This window comes from Morone saxatilis, unplaced genomic scaffold (assembly GCF_004916995.1).
Source record: "Morone saxatilis isolate NCDOM2014 unplaced genomic scaffold, NCSU_SB_2.0 Contig21, whole genome shotgun sequence".
Classification (NCBI taxonomy): domain Eukaryota; kingdom Metazoa; phylum Chordata; class Actinopteri; family Moronidae; genus Morone; species Morone saxatilis.
In genome coordinates this window covers 11515391-11532419 of record NW_023339774.1, presented here as the reverse complement: position 1 = coordinate 11532419, position 17029 = coordinate 11515391, and the positions used below count along the sequence as shown (strand labels likewise).

The 17029-nt window shown below is 40.8% G+C and overlaps 2 protein-coding genes across 4 annotated transcripts in view; both read left to right on the top strand.

The window, feature by feature from the left end:
* cabp1b (calcium binding protein 1b) overlaps window positions 1-8462 on the top strand; it is a 15184-nt gene extending 6722 nt beyond the window's left edge. Inside the window, exons 1-7 of one of the 3 annotated variants that reach the window (XM_035668083.1) lie at window positions 779-820; window positions 4829-4859; window positions 4948-5091; window positions 5306-5415; window positions 5685-5759; window positions 5900-5972; window positions 7404-8462. In XM_035668083.1, coding sequence (XP_035523976.1) covers window positions 779-820; window positions 4829-4859; window positions 4948-5091; window positions 5306-5415; window positions 5685-5759; window positions 5900-5972; window positions 7404-7429 — 501 coding nt within the window. In that variant the 3' untranslated portion in view covers window positions 7430-8462. Of the gene's footprint in view, window positions 1-778; window positions 821-3713; window positions 3863-4828; window positions 4860-4947; window positions 5092-5305; window positions 5416-5684; window positions 5760-5899; window positions 5973-7403 lie in introns of those variants that run through there. The other 2 variants (XM_035668084.1, XM_035668082.1) reach the window with 2 other exon arrangements.
* Window positions 8463-11719: 3257 nt separating this feature from the next.
* LOC118332879 (lipoma-preferred partner homolog) lies at window positions 11720-16629 on the top strand. Its single transcript, XM_035668314.1, has 7 exons — window positions 11720-11828; window positions 12305-12340; window positions 14314-14533; window positions 15113-15216; window positions 15353-15466; window positions 15561-16179; window positions 16556-16629. The coding sequence occupies exons 3-7, from the start codon at window positions 14323-14325 to the stop codon at window positions 16627-16629; spliced, it is 1122 nt and encodes a 373-aa protein (XP_035524207.1). The 5' UTR covers window positions 11720-11828; window positions 12305-12340; window positions 14314-14322.
* The last annotated feature ends 400 nt before the right edge of the window (window positions 16630-17029 follow it).

Genomic DNA, 17029 nt, shown 5'->3' with positions numbered 1-17029 from the left:
GTGTGTGTGTAATCAAGTGTGTGTGGTGTGTGTGTGTGTGTGTGTGTTTGTGTGTGTGTGTGTGTGTATGTGCATGTTTGGATTAATGTCTCCAGCGTCTCGCTCAGGGGAAGGTAATATGCTTGTCCGAACGAGCTTCTTCTGTCACATTTGCGTAGATGGTTTAAAACTGTGGAGTGAGCGCGAGTGGGGGAGAGAGTGAAAGAAAAAGAGCAAGAGACAGACAGACGGACAGAGAGAGAGAGGGAGGGACAGAGCAAGAGAGGGAGGGAGAGAGGGTAGAGGGGAGGGAGGCAGGAGAGACACTGTAGGAGAGAGGATGGAATGAATAAGCAATCTTGCTTTCTCTACTCCTGGCGCTTGCATCTCGCTCTGATCACATGCATGCTTCCTCTCTCTCGCTTATCTTTGTGTCGTTCCGATCTGTCCTTTGTTCTTGTTTACATATTTCCTCCTTTGTCTCAGTGTCCCTCCCCTCGTACCTCCCAGCGTCCTTGCCCCTGGGTCCTCCCTGTACACTCCCTCGTCCTCTCCCTCCTATCTCCTCTACCTCCTATGATATCTCTGCTCCTCTCCCTGCCTTTTCCCAAATGTCCTCTTATATTAGTCAATGACCCACTGAACCCCTTTTCCCTTTCTAATCACTCCTATTCCCATGCATGCCCGGAAACATATGCAAACACACATGCATACACGTACATCTACAAACAGGCACACCAACACAGACACAGTTAGAGAGAAAACATAAAACAAGAAGGATTTTTTTTTTTTTTTTGCAATGGGCAACTCTGTAAAGTCGCTTAAAATTTTCACCAAGAAGGTAAGGTCCGCTCTGAGGTTTTTCACTCTGCTGTGGTCTCCTTGAATCCCGTGACTGTTGGTGCATGTTGTCTCATGGTGTGTCCCCAACCTGACCGAAGGCTATTTGACTGAACCTGTGCTGACTGAACCCTGTGTGCTGTCTGGGTGTTCACTAACAGGCTGTCTTGAACTGTTTACCTGTGTTTTGTGTGGCAGCACATGGGAGAATAATAGAAGAGTGTTTCAAGATAAAGCTTGTGTCTCATGCTGTAGTTTCAGGCAACGTTCGCCAACACAGGAGCTTATAATCTTGATTATTGATTAGGACTGTTGACTTTCTTTAAAACTCATTCTGCATGATCTGTACCGATTTCTGTTATATAACATTTGCATCTTATATTTCTTCCCCCTGTGCTTATCAGTGCATGTTTGCATTCCCTAGAAAGCCTTTTAGACCGAGGTCAGAGGAGATGGTTGATGCTGCTTGTGCTTAACCTGTTGGCTGAGGTGAAGTCAGTGGATTTGGACCACGGCACCAAACTTTAGAGTCACTCAAATCGCACAGTGATGCCGCCTTACGAGCCAGTGGAAGATGATACCCTGTAAACCTGCACATGCGGGATGTAACCAGTCAGTGGGAATGTTGTAAACAGGTGTGGCGTTTCAACTACGTCAGATGTTATTAGCTCAAATGCACCACTGGCATTGAATCTTTAGACAGCAACATAAGGGCAAGATTGAGGAACAACAAAGAAGAAACACTCAGAACCATTTTTGCAAAGGCTCAAAAAGATGACCTTTGTTCGTACAATACATCTCTTGCATCTGCTGCCGCCTTTTGTATCAGTGTATGCTTGAACAGACTCTCAGTATATTCCCACAAATAGATTCATTCCTTCACATCAACAGCTGCACATCCTTGAGGAAGCACAATATGACAAGCAACTGTTGATGCCATCTGTGCGAAATGGTTTGGAGTGCTGGAGAAGTTCTTGCTTGACTTCAGCATTTCTCTGACACTGTTTCAGGATTTTTTTCATTTTCTATTTTTGGTTATATAACTGCTAGCGCGTGGCTTCATAGTACTTTTCTGGCACGATATACCCACAGACAGCCCTGCTCCATGCATCACTTGGTCAGATTACCCAGTGGGCATCCGTTCCTGTGGTGTGGACTGTAGGAATGCATGAACTGGCATTAGGACTGGCGTGGTAACAGATGGAGTGTGAAGGTCATTTGTAGAGCATATAATACTGTGTATATTTGCATGTAGTAGTAGATGTCTTATGTTTACTGTAAAAAGCATGTGAAGACAGGAACTAGCTCATGTCTGAGAGATTTAAAGCAACAGCAAAAACGGTCCCTTGGTAATTTGTTGTGACAGTGAGTCCACTCCGCTCGCTTTTAGCTGGGTTTTCCTCCACTGAGTTGGATATCACTACAGTAATTGCAGACTTGACCAATATTATCATGTTTTATTAGCAAAAGGAGATGTTACTGCTTTAAACTTAGTTCATCTCCGCTTGAAAATGCGCAGTAGATAGTCTCAGAGCACGAAAACAGAGTGCCTTTTCCATCTCTTGTGTTCTGCCTTTAGCCTCCGATTAGTCTGCTACTCTGTTATTCAAATATTAGTCAGAGCAGTGGTTGGACCTTATTTGACTTTATTTAGAGGAAGCTTTTTTCGTCCACTGGCAGGCAGTGATTGCCCAATTTTAATTAACCTGTAGCTCTCTCTGTAATTGAGATCACTGCTGTGAGAATAACTTTTGCCCCCTGGTTGATTGGCTAATTGGTGATTATAATAAAATGGCTGGCTGAACTTTAGCCTCATCTTCTGGACAACATAATTATTTTGTAATGTGCAGAAAAACAATTGTCAATCTTGGTCAAGTAGCCATCCCTGCATGACTCTTGTTGAATGTAAATAATGTTTACATTATTACTAACACTGTTACTAACATATTTAGACTGTATTATTAGTTAGAATCATAATGCTGTCAGTTAATCGTGTACTTATAACGTACCACTTACTACTGACAAATTGGGTATTGGAGGACTATTCCAGTTTGTAAATTTGAGGACACAGCAACATTTTACAGTTTAGTCAGTTGATTAAAACCACTTTATTTGCAGATAACACAGAGAGGTTGGTAATAATCAGGATAAATATGTGAGCACAAAAATGGCAATTACATTAAACTTGAACTGGGAAGATGGTGTGTAATATCTGGTCAATGTTTACAACATACAGTTAATGATGATTGAGGTAATGAAAACAAATCGGCTCACTGCTTGTGTCTCTCGCTCCATCTGACTTTTTTGTAGTGATGTTGCTGTTTTCTCTGATTAAAGCAGTTGATTTGGTGTGTAAATTGTATCATTATTGTAAGAAAGAATGGTCAAAACTACAAAACTAAGATAATATTTTGGAATAAACTGTAATTAGTCTTTAAGGCAAGAAAATGCACAGCTGAAGACTGTAAAAAAAATTATCAAAGAGCTATGGCGCAAGGCTGTCAGTGCTGTGTGACATGAAAAAAGGCTTTCTCCATCATTGACATAATCACATGATATGGAGGCTTGGTAGTGTTCTGTTGTGCAGGATTGTGACCTATACAGATTCATGGATGGCATCAGTTGCTCTTGTCATAATAAATTACAACCTCTTCCCTCTGGCTGAGGTGCTTTCCTTCATCATGACTGACCTGACTCTACACGTCTCTATGACTGACAGGCATATGTCTGTCACCTCTGATCCTGCTTCTGAACCCCCTCACTCCCTCCATCACACCTCCTTGCCGACTCCATGCTGCCACAATCTGAGTCACGGTCTCTACCCCTGTCTTTGCCCTTGCTCCCATGTCTGGCCCCCCTGCTCCGGATGCTGCTCCAGGACCAGAAGAAGAACTACAAAGCAGTGCAGTCCTGTGAGGAGGGGGGCTCTGGGGGGGCCTATCTTGAGCCGCTAGTGGCGCTGGCCCAGAACGGAGCCAACATGCACAACGTACTGGGGCCTGCATGCATCTTTCTACGCAAGGGCTTCGCTGAGAGCCGGCAGGCTGTACGTAAGTCCAGACAATATCACGTGCATGCATACCGAGAGATTAGCACACAATGCAGTACATGCACAATAACAGAAACGTGTGTTGAATGTGTGTAGTAATCACCTCTCATTGTAACGTCAGCACTCACAGCATGTAAATAAGCGTGGTGGAACGAAGAAGAGTTTTCTTGATAACTACAATGCTGAATGCAAGAGTGTGTGTGTGTGTGTGTGTGTGTGTGTGTTTGTGTGTGTGTGTATTTATGCATGAGGCTGCATCACTCATGAACCTGGTGGATATTTGTAGCAGGTTGGGGGATTATTAAAGCAGGGTTATGGTGGTGGTGGAAATGTTCCTCACATGATGATTATTCCTCTTTGTCTAATTTCCAGCAGTGATAGCGCGAGTCAGGGTGTTGTTTTTAAAGGAAACAATGATGTTGAAATCCTCAGTGCAGATGCTGTTTTATTGATTGTTCTAATGACAAGCTCTCATATGGCTGTGCCTAATGTATGCAGGGGTTGAAATTGAGTCGTTTTAATTCAATGGACTGGCAAATAAGGAAATTGTTGCATACTTTTCATTATATCTGCATCACCACACTTTCTGAAATAAAATAATTTTGCACACCTATACTACAGATACAGTGAATGGTTCAGATTCCTCTTTACAGATACAAATATTGGATCTTGTGTTTTAACTTGTTTCCGCTATCTTACTTTCATCTCATTACCTACTGTGTTACTTTTTCTCAGTGCCAAGAGTCTGCATGTTTTCTTCAGCAGGGGATTTCACCGATGAGCTTCTCCTCTCTGGATGGAAGGAAACCTGCAGACTCTTGGCACTCCGTGGCACAAACCTGCAGTTGCTTATTTATTTTTGTTACAGCATCCTATTGTGTGAGGGATGCTGCATATTGGCATGATTTTAAACATATCAGCAGTGTTTGGATCCTAACAATGCACTCTGATCCTTTACAGGACCGAGAGTTGAGGCCAGAAGAAATGGATGGTAGGTTACATCTCAGGAAAAGTGACAATAACACTGTAATTTCCACATCTTCCCTTCATTTTTAATACCATATCTCCCTCGCTCTCAGAGTTGCGTGAGGCATTCAAGGAGTTTGACAAGGACAAAGATGGGTTTATCGGCTGTAAAGACCTGGGGAACTGCATGAGAACAATGGGCTACATGCCAACAGAGATGGAGCTAATTGAACTGAGCCAGCAGATCAACATGAATCGTAAGTAAAACTGTCAACTGACAAATTATTTTCTGCGGGGGTTTTTCTCTCAATTTTTCTGGCAAACCTTCAGAATCAATACTTTGACAGCCACTTTAAAACAGTGCCTATGCTTCAGAATCACTAATCATCAGATCATAGAGAACAAATAAAACATATATAAATACCCTGAGCAGCCTGTAACCCTGCTTTCTCTTTACAATCTGTCCAACAGTGGGAGGACATGTTGACTTTGAGGACTTTGTTGAACTCATGGGGCCCAAACTTCTGGCTGAAACTGCAGACATGATTGGGGTTAAAGAGCTGAGAGATGCATTCAAAGAGGTGAGGAAAGACAAAATAATTTACCAAATGGATGGAAATGTTGTTAGAACATGAGTAAAATGTATTAATTGATATATGTAGTTTATCTTAGAGTGTTAAACAAAGAGTTAACGTCAGATAAAAGGGACAATATTCTTGAGGATGTTTTGCTGCTATTTTGGTAGTTTAGTGACGCTGATAGTGGTTGATATGAGCCTGGGAATATATGTAAGACAAAGGGGAAAGCATTGTCTACTTTATTCACTTGTATCTTCTTCTCTCATTCTCAGTTTGACACTAATGGTGACGGCCAGATCAGCACAGCAGAACTCAGAGAAGCAATGAAAAAACTTTTAGGACAACAGGTACCGAGTTGCTGGGAGAGTCTGTCTTCCTGTCTGTAGCTTTCCATCAATCATGGTGTCTGTCTGAATCTTGTCTGTTTACTCCACTGAGTTTGTGCTGCAGACATTCACACCTTGCCCCCACAACCTGACTTTTTCAGGTTGGACACAGAGATCTGGAGGACATTTTACGAGACATTGACCTCAACGGAGATGGGCATGTAGACTTTGAAGGTATGTGAGAGTATACTTCACAACATTTTTCACTGCATGCAGAAACTGGAGATCAAATGTGCTTACACAATATATTTCACTGTTGGCGTACTTCTATTTCCTTCATTCTGACTCTCTCTTAAACACACACGCACACACATTTATTTTAAGTATAAGCAAAAATCCCAACATGTGTGTTGCTGATATCCCAATACCATGCTGATAGTGAGGTGAGGGAATGAAGGGAGTAGGTCTGTCTGTCAGATTATCTCCACACCCAGGGATTATGGCACCTCATAGATTACCCATAGAGAAAAATATGCATACATGGTGTCAGGGATATATCAGAAAGTGCTGCTTTTCTTAGTAACACAACTGTACTTGCATATACTTACTCAACACAACTTCACATTTTTCCTGCATTCTACACGCAACCCATCAGTAATAATGTCCATGCAACATCTGATTTAGCAAGACTAAAAAATAAAGATCATGGTTTGATTAATGTGTCTTTTGAGCAGAAAATAACAAAGTCATGTCCACAAACAGAAAAATGCCTACAAGTTAATGCATGTGCAAGTGAAGAATTCGGGTTGGATCTATCTACTGTTTTACACTGAATTTGTGAATGGGCAATACTTTAAGGAAAAAAAATAGGAACTAACTTTAGAATTATTCAAATGTTGAATTTACTTGCATTAAAACAGTAGTGAGTTTCAAGCAGCCCTCTATATGTTTTTCAGTCATGCATTAGTGCAAGGCAGTTGTTTGCTAACTGTGCCAGTCTGTTGTTTGGTGCAAGGCAGAATACAGTCAGTTTTTACAGCTTTTTCGCTGAAAACAGCTGCATGCTGCATCTGGAAACAACTCTAAGAGAGTGAACAAAAAACAGTTTAAAGTTGGAAGTTGTAAAGCCAAAACAATTAGCTATTATATGCTAAAATTCTGAGCAGAGTTTAGGGGAACTGCAGAGTTGAGAAAAAATTCTTTCAGCTTTTTTATTTATTTATTTTTATTTTTATTTTTTTATTTATTATTATTTTTTTTTTACCAAAACTAATTATAAGCCATTTGTACAAAAGTAAGGAATTTGTTGTTGGCTCGAAGCCCAGGTTATGTTCTATTGAGTTAATGAAACTCTAAAATAAATAGAAATACATGGTTTTGAACTTGAGTCATGCTTATACAGTAGCGCAAAATCTCTGGTGATCAGAAATGTTCTTTTGGTAAGAATGGAAACGTGTGTTTAGCCCTGGGCAGGGAAATAAGCTACTAATGCTCAGCAAGAACCTTTCACTTTTTCCACCGATCCACCAATACCATGACAGCAAGTGTACAAACCACAGATAGCATGATGCAGATGCTATATATTAAGTGGCATCATACATATCAGTTTGTTGAAGATTTATTTTTTAATTAATGCCTTGTAAAAAACAATTCTGTAATTCACAGAATTTGTGCGGATGATGTCTCGATGAGTTCCTGATGGAGAGTCGACATGGATTCTCTGTTGGAATGGGAGGAAGAGGAGAGAGACCAGCACAGATGAATCTTGAACTTCTGGACTGTCAATGAACACGAAAACAAACACATATCAACCCTGCCCTGAAACTGCCATGCTGAAGCACAAAGGCTGACGACTACAGCCAGGAGCAACACTGTTGATTATATGCTGCTGCTGTTTCTTAGAGCATAAACAAAACCAACAGCTGCATTTCTGTCTTTTACAAAGTATATTTTAAAAAGCATATTTTCCTTTAGTAATAACAACATTTCTAATGATGATGTGGCTCTTGACTCAATGGGTAAAGGGTAATGGGAGGTATTTTGCTCAAATACTATACTATGTTAATAACTGTAGCAATTAAGAAGACATATTTTCAACTACAGCAGTATGCCAGCAAACATCTGAACCACTACAATATATTCTTTTTTTTTTTTTAATGCTGAGGGCATCTTAAGCACAAATACAATATGGCAATATGGAAATATTTCATGTGATCCTGTCAAAGCTGTGTGTTTGTGTTTTGTGCATACTGTTGTTTCTCTCTGCCCTATACTGTAGATTTATTATGTCCCTTAAGACTATTGTCAAACCCTGGTTAAGGCAAGCCAAAATTTGTTTTGTAATTATGTGTAATGTAGCATTGATGCAATCCTTCTGACTTTAATAACATTATGCCTATCTTACTGTGATATATATGTAATTTTCAGTGTGCATAAAACTCCTTCAACTGGAAAAATCCTTGAAGGAAATTATCTCTAGGTACAATGAGTTGCTAATCTTGACAACTGTGATAGGCCTTTTTAACGACATGTATGTTTTACTAATTCTGAATATTACTGATCATCCATACCCTAACTCACACAGGTAGGTGATCAACAGAGTGTTAAAACTATACATGAAAGAGAGATTCTGTTAATGCTTTAATTTTTATCAGAGAGCTTTGATAAATGTACTTGTTTATTGGGGTTTTGTGAGTCTACATGAGTCTAACGAACAGTCCTGAAGTGATTTTCACTTTGGTGCAACATTTACACTTCTAACTTTAATACCTCAAAATGAATTATACAATCAGCCTCATCCATAAACGGCCCCCATAGCATAATCTCTAATACCAATTTATTTACCCTTTTACCTTTATTATGTATATTTCTAAAGAAGCAGCATCCATTTCTTTACGCACAAAAGCCAAAGAAAGTTTACAAAAATATTATTTGAGTCTTATTCAGTGTAGTAAGTGTATGCAGTATGTTTTAGAAATATGATCCACTGGATTATATTTTCAAAACGGCTGCTTGAAATGCTGACTGTTTCCTGGGGCAGCTAAATTATTGGTTGACTGTTCATAAATGGACAAGGGGGTATATGCATGCTAAAAAGTTAAGATATTCTTCTAAAGGGAAATCTTACTTTGTGATTTTACTTGTCTTAACTGTGTGAAACTATGCATGCAAGAAATAACTGAAATTTGTAGCAGAATATATAAAAAATAAAGATTTTTTTCAGAACTTGAGCACAGAAGCCATGTCAAAGCATAGTGTGTGTTGTCTTGTATTAACAGTGTTGTGAAGACTTCAATCCACATTATGGGGAACAAAAAGCAGGTAAAACAATTTTAACCAAATCCTTTATATTTCCAGGTAAAGATTTCTTTTTTTAGGTTAGGGTTTTAGGTATTAAAACGTAATTGCAATTCTCTACTAATTACTCAACAGAAAAAGTAATTAATTACAAATACTCCATCAAAGGTCTGTAGCTTCCAACTAGTTCAGAGCTCCAACGCCCACTGCCTCTGTGTTTAACACATGTAGCAAAAGAAAACAAGATTATTGACCAATCAACAGCTAGCATGGACCCGATGGGGTTCACACACCCTCCAACTCAACAAAACCAAATCATGAATGTAGGCTTACCAGTGACGAGCCAGCCAGCTTTACAGCGTGTAATAGAGTACCCACAAGGTGGAGGCTAACCACCTCCATCCCCTTCAACTAATTCAGCTAATACCTCCCAGTCTGTCCACTGAGCCCACAGGAATTTAACTGACCCCCAGAACATCAAAGTACAAGACCTGGTGGCTGCAAATGCCATAGCATATAATTCAGGGTATATTAACACCATGTAAATTGCAAGTTTAAAGTTCTATAGTATAACTTATAAATATATATAATTGAACAACACATGCCTTAACAGAAAATAAGGTTTTGGAAAAAGTGTGGAAACTGGTTTGATTAATTCTGTGCAAGGCAATGAAAGAGGAGTTGGTTGGAAATTTTTTGGAAATAAAATCACGAGAAGTCTATGAAAATTTAGACAAGACAGGTTTCATTCCCACACAGAAGGCATCTGGGAGAATTGAGCAAAAATTTGAAACCTCTGCTTAAGTAGATCAAAATAAACTGGAACCTCCTATAACAATATTTGGATTGATGGGCAAAATTAAGCTCCTCAAATTCAGCAAAGTACAGACAAGGCAGAATCAGATGTTGTGTTTCAAAAGCCAAAAGGAGCATCATCAAACATGTCAGTGTAGTTTATCAAAATAAATAACTCCTTGAAATGTGGAATGAGGCTCATAACAACAAATAAAGATGGGGACAGATACAGTTCTGACATTTACAAAAAGCTGCGTAAGCAGCACACTGTCTGTCAGTCTGTAATATTGTAAACATACATTATAAACACGCAGGCCTTTCTCTACTGACTAATTTGCCAACTTGGCTTTTAACAGAAATAGCACATTAAAGGCCATCTTCACTCTCTCATAAAACCAAAATGCAGTTTGAATAAAGTGTTTATAATAGAGGACAAAGTGGATACAATGTATAATATTATAAAGGCAATACACACAGTGATTTTTTAGAATTTCCCTATTGAGGATTAATATAGTTAATCTTGTGATCATCACTGATTACTCTGTACATTAAAAATAATGAAACTGTGTAAACACTGATGATTTTGTTCATTTCTTTTGGGTACAGTAGATCAGTGGCTCCCAACCTGAAGGTCAGGACCCTCACTAGGGGTCGCTAAAGCTTCACGAGGGGTTGTGAGGCATTCTTGATTTTAAGGGATGTAAGAAAATTGTAAAAATATACACAGTAGGCCTATATCTCAGCATTGAGTTAATTTGTGTAAAAACTAAAGTACATTTTGTTTTGGATTATTATTTAAGATATAAACTTTGAATCCCTGAACAGAAGCTATATTGACTCTCTTCTAAACAGCCTAGACCTGCATTAAAAGTCAAAACAATCAAAAAGCTAATAGAACAATGAGGAGAAATTTGTTCAAAAAAGAAGCCTATTTAGTATGTATGATTGGTAAAAATTTGAAAAATACACGATATAGACTTACTTAATTGTAGAAAAAGTCCCCTAAACAGGCAATAATCTGATAAGAATGAATCCTCCTCATTTTAAACAAACTTCCTGCTGTTACCAAGTTCGTTTTTTGGGTTAATATGAAATATGTCAATTACTCAGAGGTCGTCAGTTTACTAAATGATTAGCAAAACCTTTTTGTTTATTGTTTTTTTTTCCTCTTTTTTTTGAATGAGTAGCAATCTTGACAGGTTACACATTGTACTGGTAAACAGGAGATTGGGGGGGCGGGGGCGGCTAATTACTTCCCACAACGGTATGGAAACATTTGCTATACACTTTCATCATCCCTTTTTTATCGACCATCTGAGTCTCACCTGGGATACTTATAATGGATGTTTACATTTCCCATGTGGAATGCATTAAACGGCTCAGTGCCCACTAAGACACCAGACTTACCGCTAATCAGCTTTACCGGCCCGGCCCACAGCGCGGCGTCGTGACAGCGGGCCCCTCATTGGGCTCCTTGTTGCCATGACGACTCCTAAACAACTCTGCCTTGTAGTTCGTTGGTAGCCTGGATGCTAAACGCCCGTAAAGCCAGCCAGCGCAGTGCCAGCGGTGTTTCCCCGTGGCTCTTTCGCAGGATGGGGAGAACTTACCCGACCGCCTTCAGCCTCAGCTCAGTCCCTCGTTCTCCGGGCTCAGGGCCTGGCCTGCACGTTCCGTTGGGATCTTTCCGTAACATATGAAACATATAAAACATATAAAATTCTCGTAAATCTGTGTTTCTTGTTTGTAGCCTAAAGTTATGGATACTCCTTTTAAGGCTAATATTGTTCTATGATGTGACAGACCCCCCGTCGTCTCTCTCTCTCTCGCCGTCCTTCTCCTCTCTCTCTGCACAACACCGAACACACAACTCTCTCTCTCGTCTTCTCTCTCTCTCTCTCTCACAACACACACACACACACAGAGGCAGTAGTACGTCACACATCGGGAATGCAGTGAGGATCTGCTGCTGCTAAAGGCCTCAGGATCCGTCACAAAGTAGGTTAACGACGCCAAAGCTAAAAGAAAGTAGTTTGGGGACAACTTTCACTGAGCTCTGAGCTTTCAAACGGAGGGGCAGATTGTGTGTGTGAGGCTCCTTTCGGGCGGTAGGTGTCGGTTATTTCATTGTTTGCTCTCCGGTTGTGTTGAAGTTAGCCTGGAGGCAGGGCACGAGCTCTGCTCGAGTTCAAAACAGGCTCGCAAACAAGTAAACAAGCCTGTTATTAAAGTTAAGTATCGCTAATTATCCTTCATTATGGGTTCTTGTATTACTTAAGTGGAGTGTTTTTACACGTACGTGACGCACACGGACAGATTTGGACATTTCATTTCTGTTCAGAGGTTAGAGACTGCTGAGAGGAGCTAACGATGTCGATACAAACAAGGACATATATCGCCTTTATATGGATGTGTGTGTTTAATGTGCCGGCTGTGTTGTGTTTGACCAATTGTACATTGTTCTTGATTTGTAGATGAGACTGAAAGGAAGAGGAGAGTCACTGTAAAAGGTAGGGAATGCTAATAGGTTGCTAATATTGACTACAGACACTGTGTGTGGGTGTATTTTATTATCTTAATGTTAGTTATTAACCCATACTGACTTTAACCCTTGTTGTCCTCCTGTTATTTATCATTTTAATGTAACTAGCACACGTCGCTACATTATTAAGCTACATTGTGTCAAACATGTTAAGATAAGCAGAGCCCTTCAAAATAAAAGCACGACAATACGCTGATCGCTGCAGAATAACAAGAAGACGTGAGTTAAACGGAGAAAATGAGTCATGTGAATTAAATTTGTATTTGCTGCCAGTCGCTTCAGCCTGTCTGTCTCTGTGTTTAATCGTTTGTCTGTGTGGCTGAAACGCTTCAGTTAAGACGCGTTTTATTTTGAATTTTAATCACACCGGATGTCGTCTTTGTTTATTCCCGCGTGCTTTACCCTTGTGACTGTCATCAACTTTGACATTTCGTGAGCTGCTGCGCCTGTTGGCGTCCAGCCGAGCTAATAAATGAACAAATGAACGAGCTTAGTGTTTTAAATCACATAAAACAATCAAACTCTCACAGTTTTAAACACTCAGTGATAAAACCCGTTCACATGCATTTCCCGGCCCAGCCATCCGCGGATTTGAGTGAGTGCTCATCCGGATTCAGACCAGGGGGCTTAAATCAGGTCGGTTGTGGAGGTGGTGGTCACTTTTTCCTCCACGTGGTCACTGTGCAGTGTCAGTGAAGTCCACACTGATACTACACACCAACTTAAACACGTAGTAGATGATAATAAATAATAAAAGTCAAAAACAAAACCAAAAGGCTTTAAAATGCAACGTTCAGGCAATGTATTTCTGTACATCACCCTCTCATCCATCATCATAATCCTCTTACCAGCCAGGGTTTATGACGGACACACAACCCACATACAATCAGTCTGAGTGGGCTGGTAATTTCTCCACTCTGATAATATCGGTTTGTCTCTGTGCTTTCCGTCCATTTAGGGATTGGGTCAGTCACACAGTGGCTTTTCCAAAAAGTTTCCAACAGTAGTTATAGCAGCTTCCTTTGTGCGTGCAGTCTGTGCATTGATGATCATTTTAAAGAGCAATATGTGTTTGTAAAATGGTTAAAATGATGAATCTATTATCAAAAAACTGGTTAGATCTAATCAGCACTAACTTCAAAGCCCTAAATCCTCTTCAGGCTTCCTTGTTATGTAACTTGTAACATTTTATCCGTATTCCTGTGATATATATCAGTGTTTTGAAGTAGATTTTCTTCCTTACAGATCAGTATCTTTAATAAAGGCCTTCAGGTGCAAGTCAGCACTTTTGTCGGCTCAGCTGTGTGCTGCGGTGTTATTTATCCCACAGAGAACACATAATATATTGTTATAAGCCAGGTGTTCACATGTACACAGACACATATCATTACACAACATTTCCTGCCCTGTTTTTGTCTCTGCTTCATTTGGAAATCAATGATACCAGTGTGTAAACACCCCAAGACAATAACCATTGTGGCGTACAACAGGCAAGGGGTAACCAGCTGTTTGTGTGTCTGTGTACGAAGTTTGTGTGCGAGTGTACCGGAGAGCGTTTTTACACGATTGTCTCGTAGTGCACACACACACACTCGCACACGTTTAAGGGCAATGTGCGAGCCTGCTGGAAATCCCCGAGCCTTTCAGAATGGCCGCTCTCTTCCTGCTCCTCAACTAGAAGCCTATTGTTCAATCTGTGTGTCTCCGTTGCCATAGGAAACAAAGTCTGAAGCATCCCTTTGTTTCCATTGGTTACCTGTTACGTAAATATACACAACATCCAGAGCTGTGCTGATGCAAATGATGGATAAAAACATGATCATGTGTACTGGCTGAACTTTTATCAGGCAGAGGATTATTGTGTGGCTGTGTGTACACAATGTAAACTGGATTCATAGATCCACCTGACGGACACATCTTCCTCTCTCGTTCTGGTCTCAGGAGCCTGCCATGTCCGGCCCCACTTGGCTTCCACCGAGGACTCTGGATAGCCCAGAGCGAGCCGTCCCCCAGATGTCCCACTCTGCTGGGTCAGCGATCTACCGAGCCCCCAACAAGAAGGGGATGCCTGACTTCCGGCCGAAGTACGGCCCCTATGACCAGAACGGAGGAGGAGGAGGAGGAGGGATGGCCAACAGGTACATGGCTACTGGACCCACAGGTGAGAAGACCAGTAGTCACACATTGAAGTCAACGATGGCATGTAAATAAATGTAAACTAAAAATGTAATTGCACTATTCAGATCCAAATAAATACATTAATACCGTCATATAATTTACTGTTTCAATCTCCTGGGTCAACACACACATTTATTATTCAATAAATAATAAATGGTCACAATAAAACTGGATTTAAAATGATTTTTTTTTTTCAAAATACAAAACTATTGCATGGTGACTCGTGCCTTATTCAAACTGTACAAACATTTACACTTAAACGTCTTTATTACTGATCATATATGATACACAATAACATTTTTCATGTTTAAGTCTGTGCATACTGTTTGTTTATATCTACACAACCACAACAACTGGACCTTCAGCTGAGTCTATTTGAAGTTTGGCTTCTTCTAAGGGAACTGTTATACACATGTATTTACATTAAAGTCTTATTTTAATACGTCCAATCTCTAGACCATAATAAGGAAAGACTTTTAGAGAGAAAACCTTTTTGCTCACGTTAAAGAGGTTGAAGATTGTCTTGGAAAATAGTATTTTTTATCTCTTCTCTGATCTTAAGGTGGGCCCATTCATCATTCCTCTAACGATCACTATTACCCTCCTCCCCACGGGCCCAAAGAAGACCGCAACTGGAGCCCCCACATGGACAGCTACGAGCTGATGGTGGGTGCAAGTTTCTGTAGCTTTACTGATACCAAAACGACATCTTTGACTTGTTTCACTTCCCTACGTAATGAAATCTCTAATCTGTCGCCTTCTAAAACAAAAGGTCAGTTTAACGTTGCTGTTCTGTTATTAGCACCGCGGTCCTGAAAAGCCGGTGAGCTATCACTCTAAAATCGATGCTGATATTGACTCCCTCACCAGTATGCTCGCTGACCTGGACAGCCACCCACAGGACTCCAGCACACAAGTGAGACAATACTCTTTACTGAAACTGCGTTAAGTATTTTCTTGACAAATTGAACTCAACACTTGCCTTTTGTTTTCACAATCACTCCCCACAGCTGTACGACAACGTGCCTTACAACAAATACCTCTCAGGGGATCATTACAAGCCTGCGCACCAGAACGCAGCCCCTCCTCAGGGTCGGCCATCCATGGGCTACCCCCCTCATCCCCAGAGCCAATACCACCCAGCGCCCCCTTACCCCAGCGAGCACCAGTCACCTCAGTACGCCACCTCCCACCAGCAGGACTACTACTCCTCCTCTTCAGCCCCTAAACCGTACCCCCAGCCCGTCCCAGCCTCCTACACCACAGCCTCCACTCCCACTGGACCCAGGTTCAGTGTCCAGGTGAAGACAGCACAGCCTGTCACCTACTCTCAGACGGGGAGACAGGCTGAACAGGCCTACACCCCACCCCCTCCTCGCCAGCACATGTCACGCCCACCTCCCCAGACTCAGACAAGTCAGCAGGGCTGGTACCCTCCACATCAGGCTCAGGAGATGCACTCCGAGGTGGGGTACAAGGGGAACAGCTCAGGGTCTGGAGGAAGAGGTAATCAGGTTCCGCTGTCCAAGAGAGGGATGGAGAATAACCAGACAGGGTCCGGGGCTGCACAGAGTCCTGCTTATCAGTCCAGCAAGGTACATCATCACACAGTTACACATCCTTTTCATTGTATTTGTTGTATTTTTATTATGTCATTTTGCCACCTCGTGAGCTGTTATGTCTTTGGTTCGCACTAATTCTTATTTAGATGTGGTGTTTAATATTTACTCTCCTGTACAGCACTTGGTCAGCTTATTAGAGCGTTGTTATGGAAGATGTCGTGAACTTAAATAAAATAAAGACTGTTTTATGTCTCCCTGATCAATATACTAAAATTACGCTCAGATAATAATCATGCCGACAGCGTTAGATAAATATATAATAGAATGGAAAAAGGATAATTTAACGTGGTCTCATCTACTCACTATGATGTGTATAGAGCAACACCTTGAAAGGGTTACACGTTTCATTTTTATGATCTAAATTTTGTGCTGTCTGTTGTCAGGCGCAGACCAAAGTCACTCCTGGGTCACATTTCAGGTCTTCAGACACCTTCAAACGGACAGAACCTGCCCTTAAAAAAGCTGTGACGTGATTGACATAGTGTAGATATGAGACTCTTTGCTCCTGTTTTCCACTCACCTGTTTTGGCATCCATGACTTAGGTTTTTATGTGTGACTTGTCTGTGACAATTCTGCTGTAAGGAAGGGTTGCGAACATCCATACATGAACTCCTCACCCCTTCTTGTGTTAGCTGACGAGCTAGTCGGTTTACTCTTTCTGTTTTATCCAGCTTTTCATAATTGTTCAACACGCTGGACAGCTATATGGGTGTAGCTTTCTATTCGATCGTCAGACTTTACATCTTTAGAAACACATATTTCATCAAGTCTTTGATGGTAAGTTGGTGTCTATTTAATTCACTTTTAATAAATGCAAAATCCAAGGTACTTCTGACCGTGTATATCTTTTGCATTT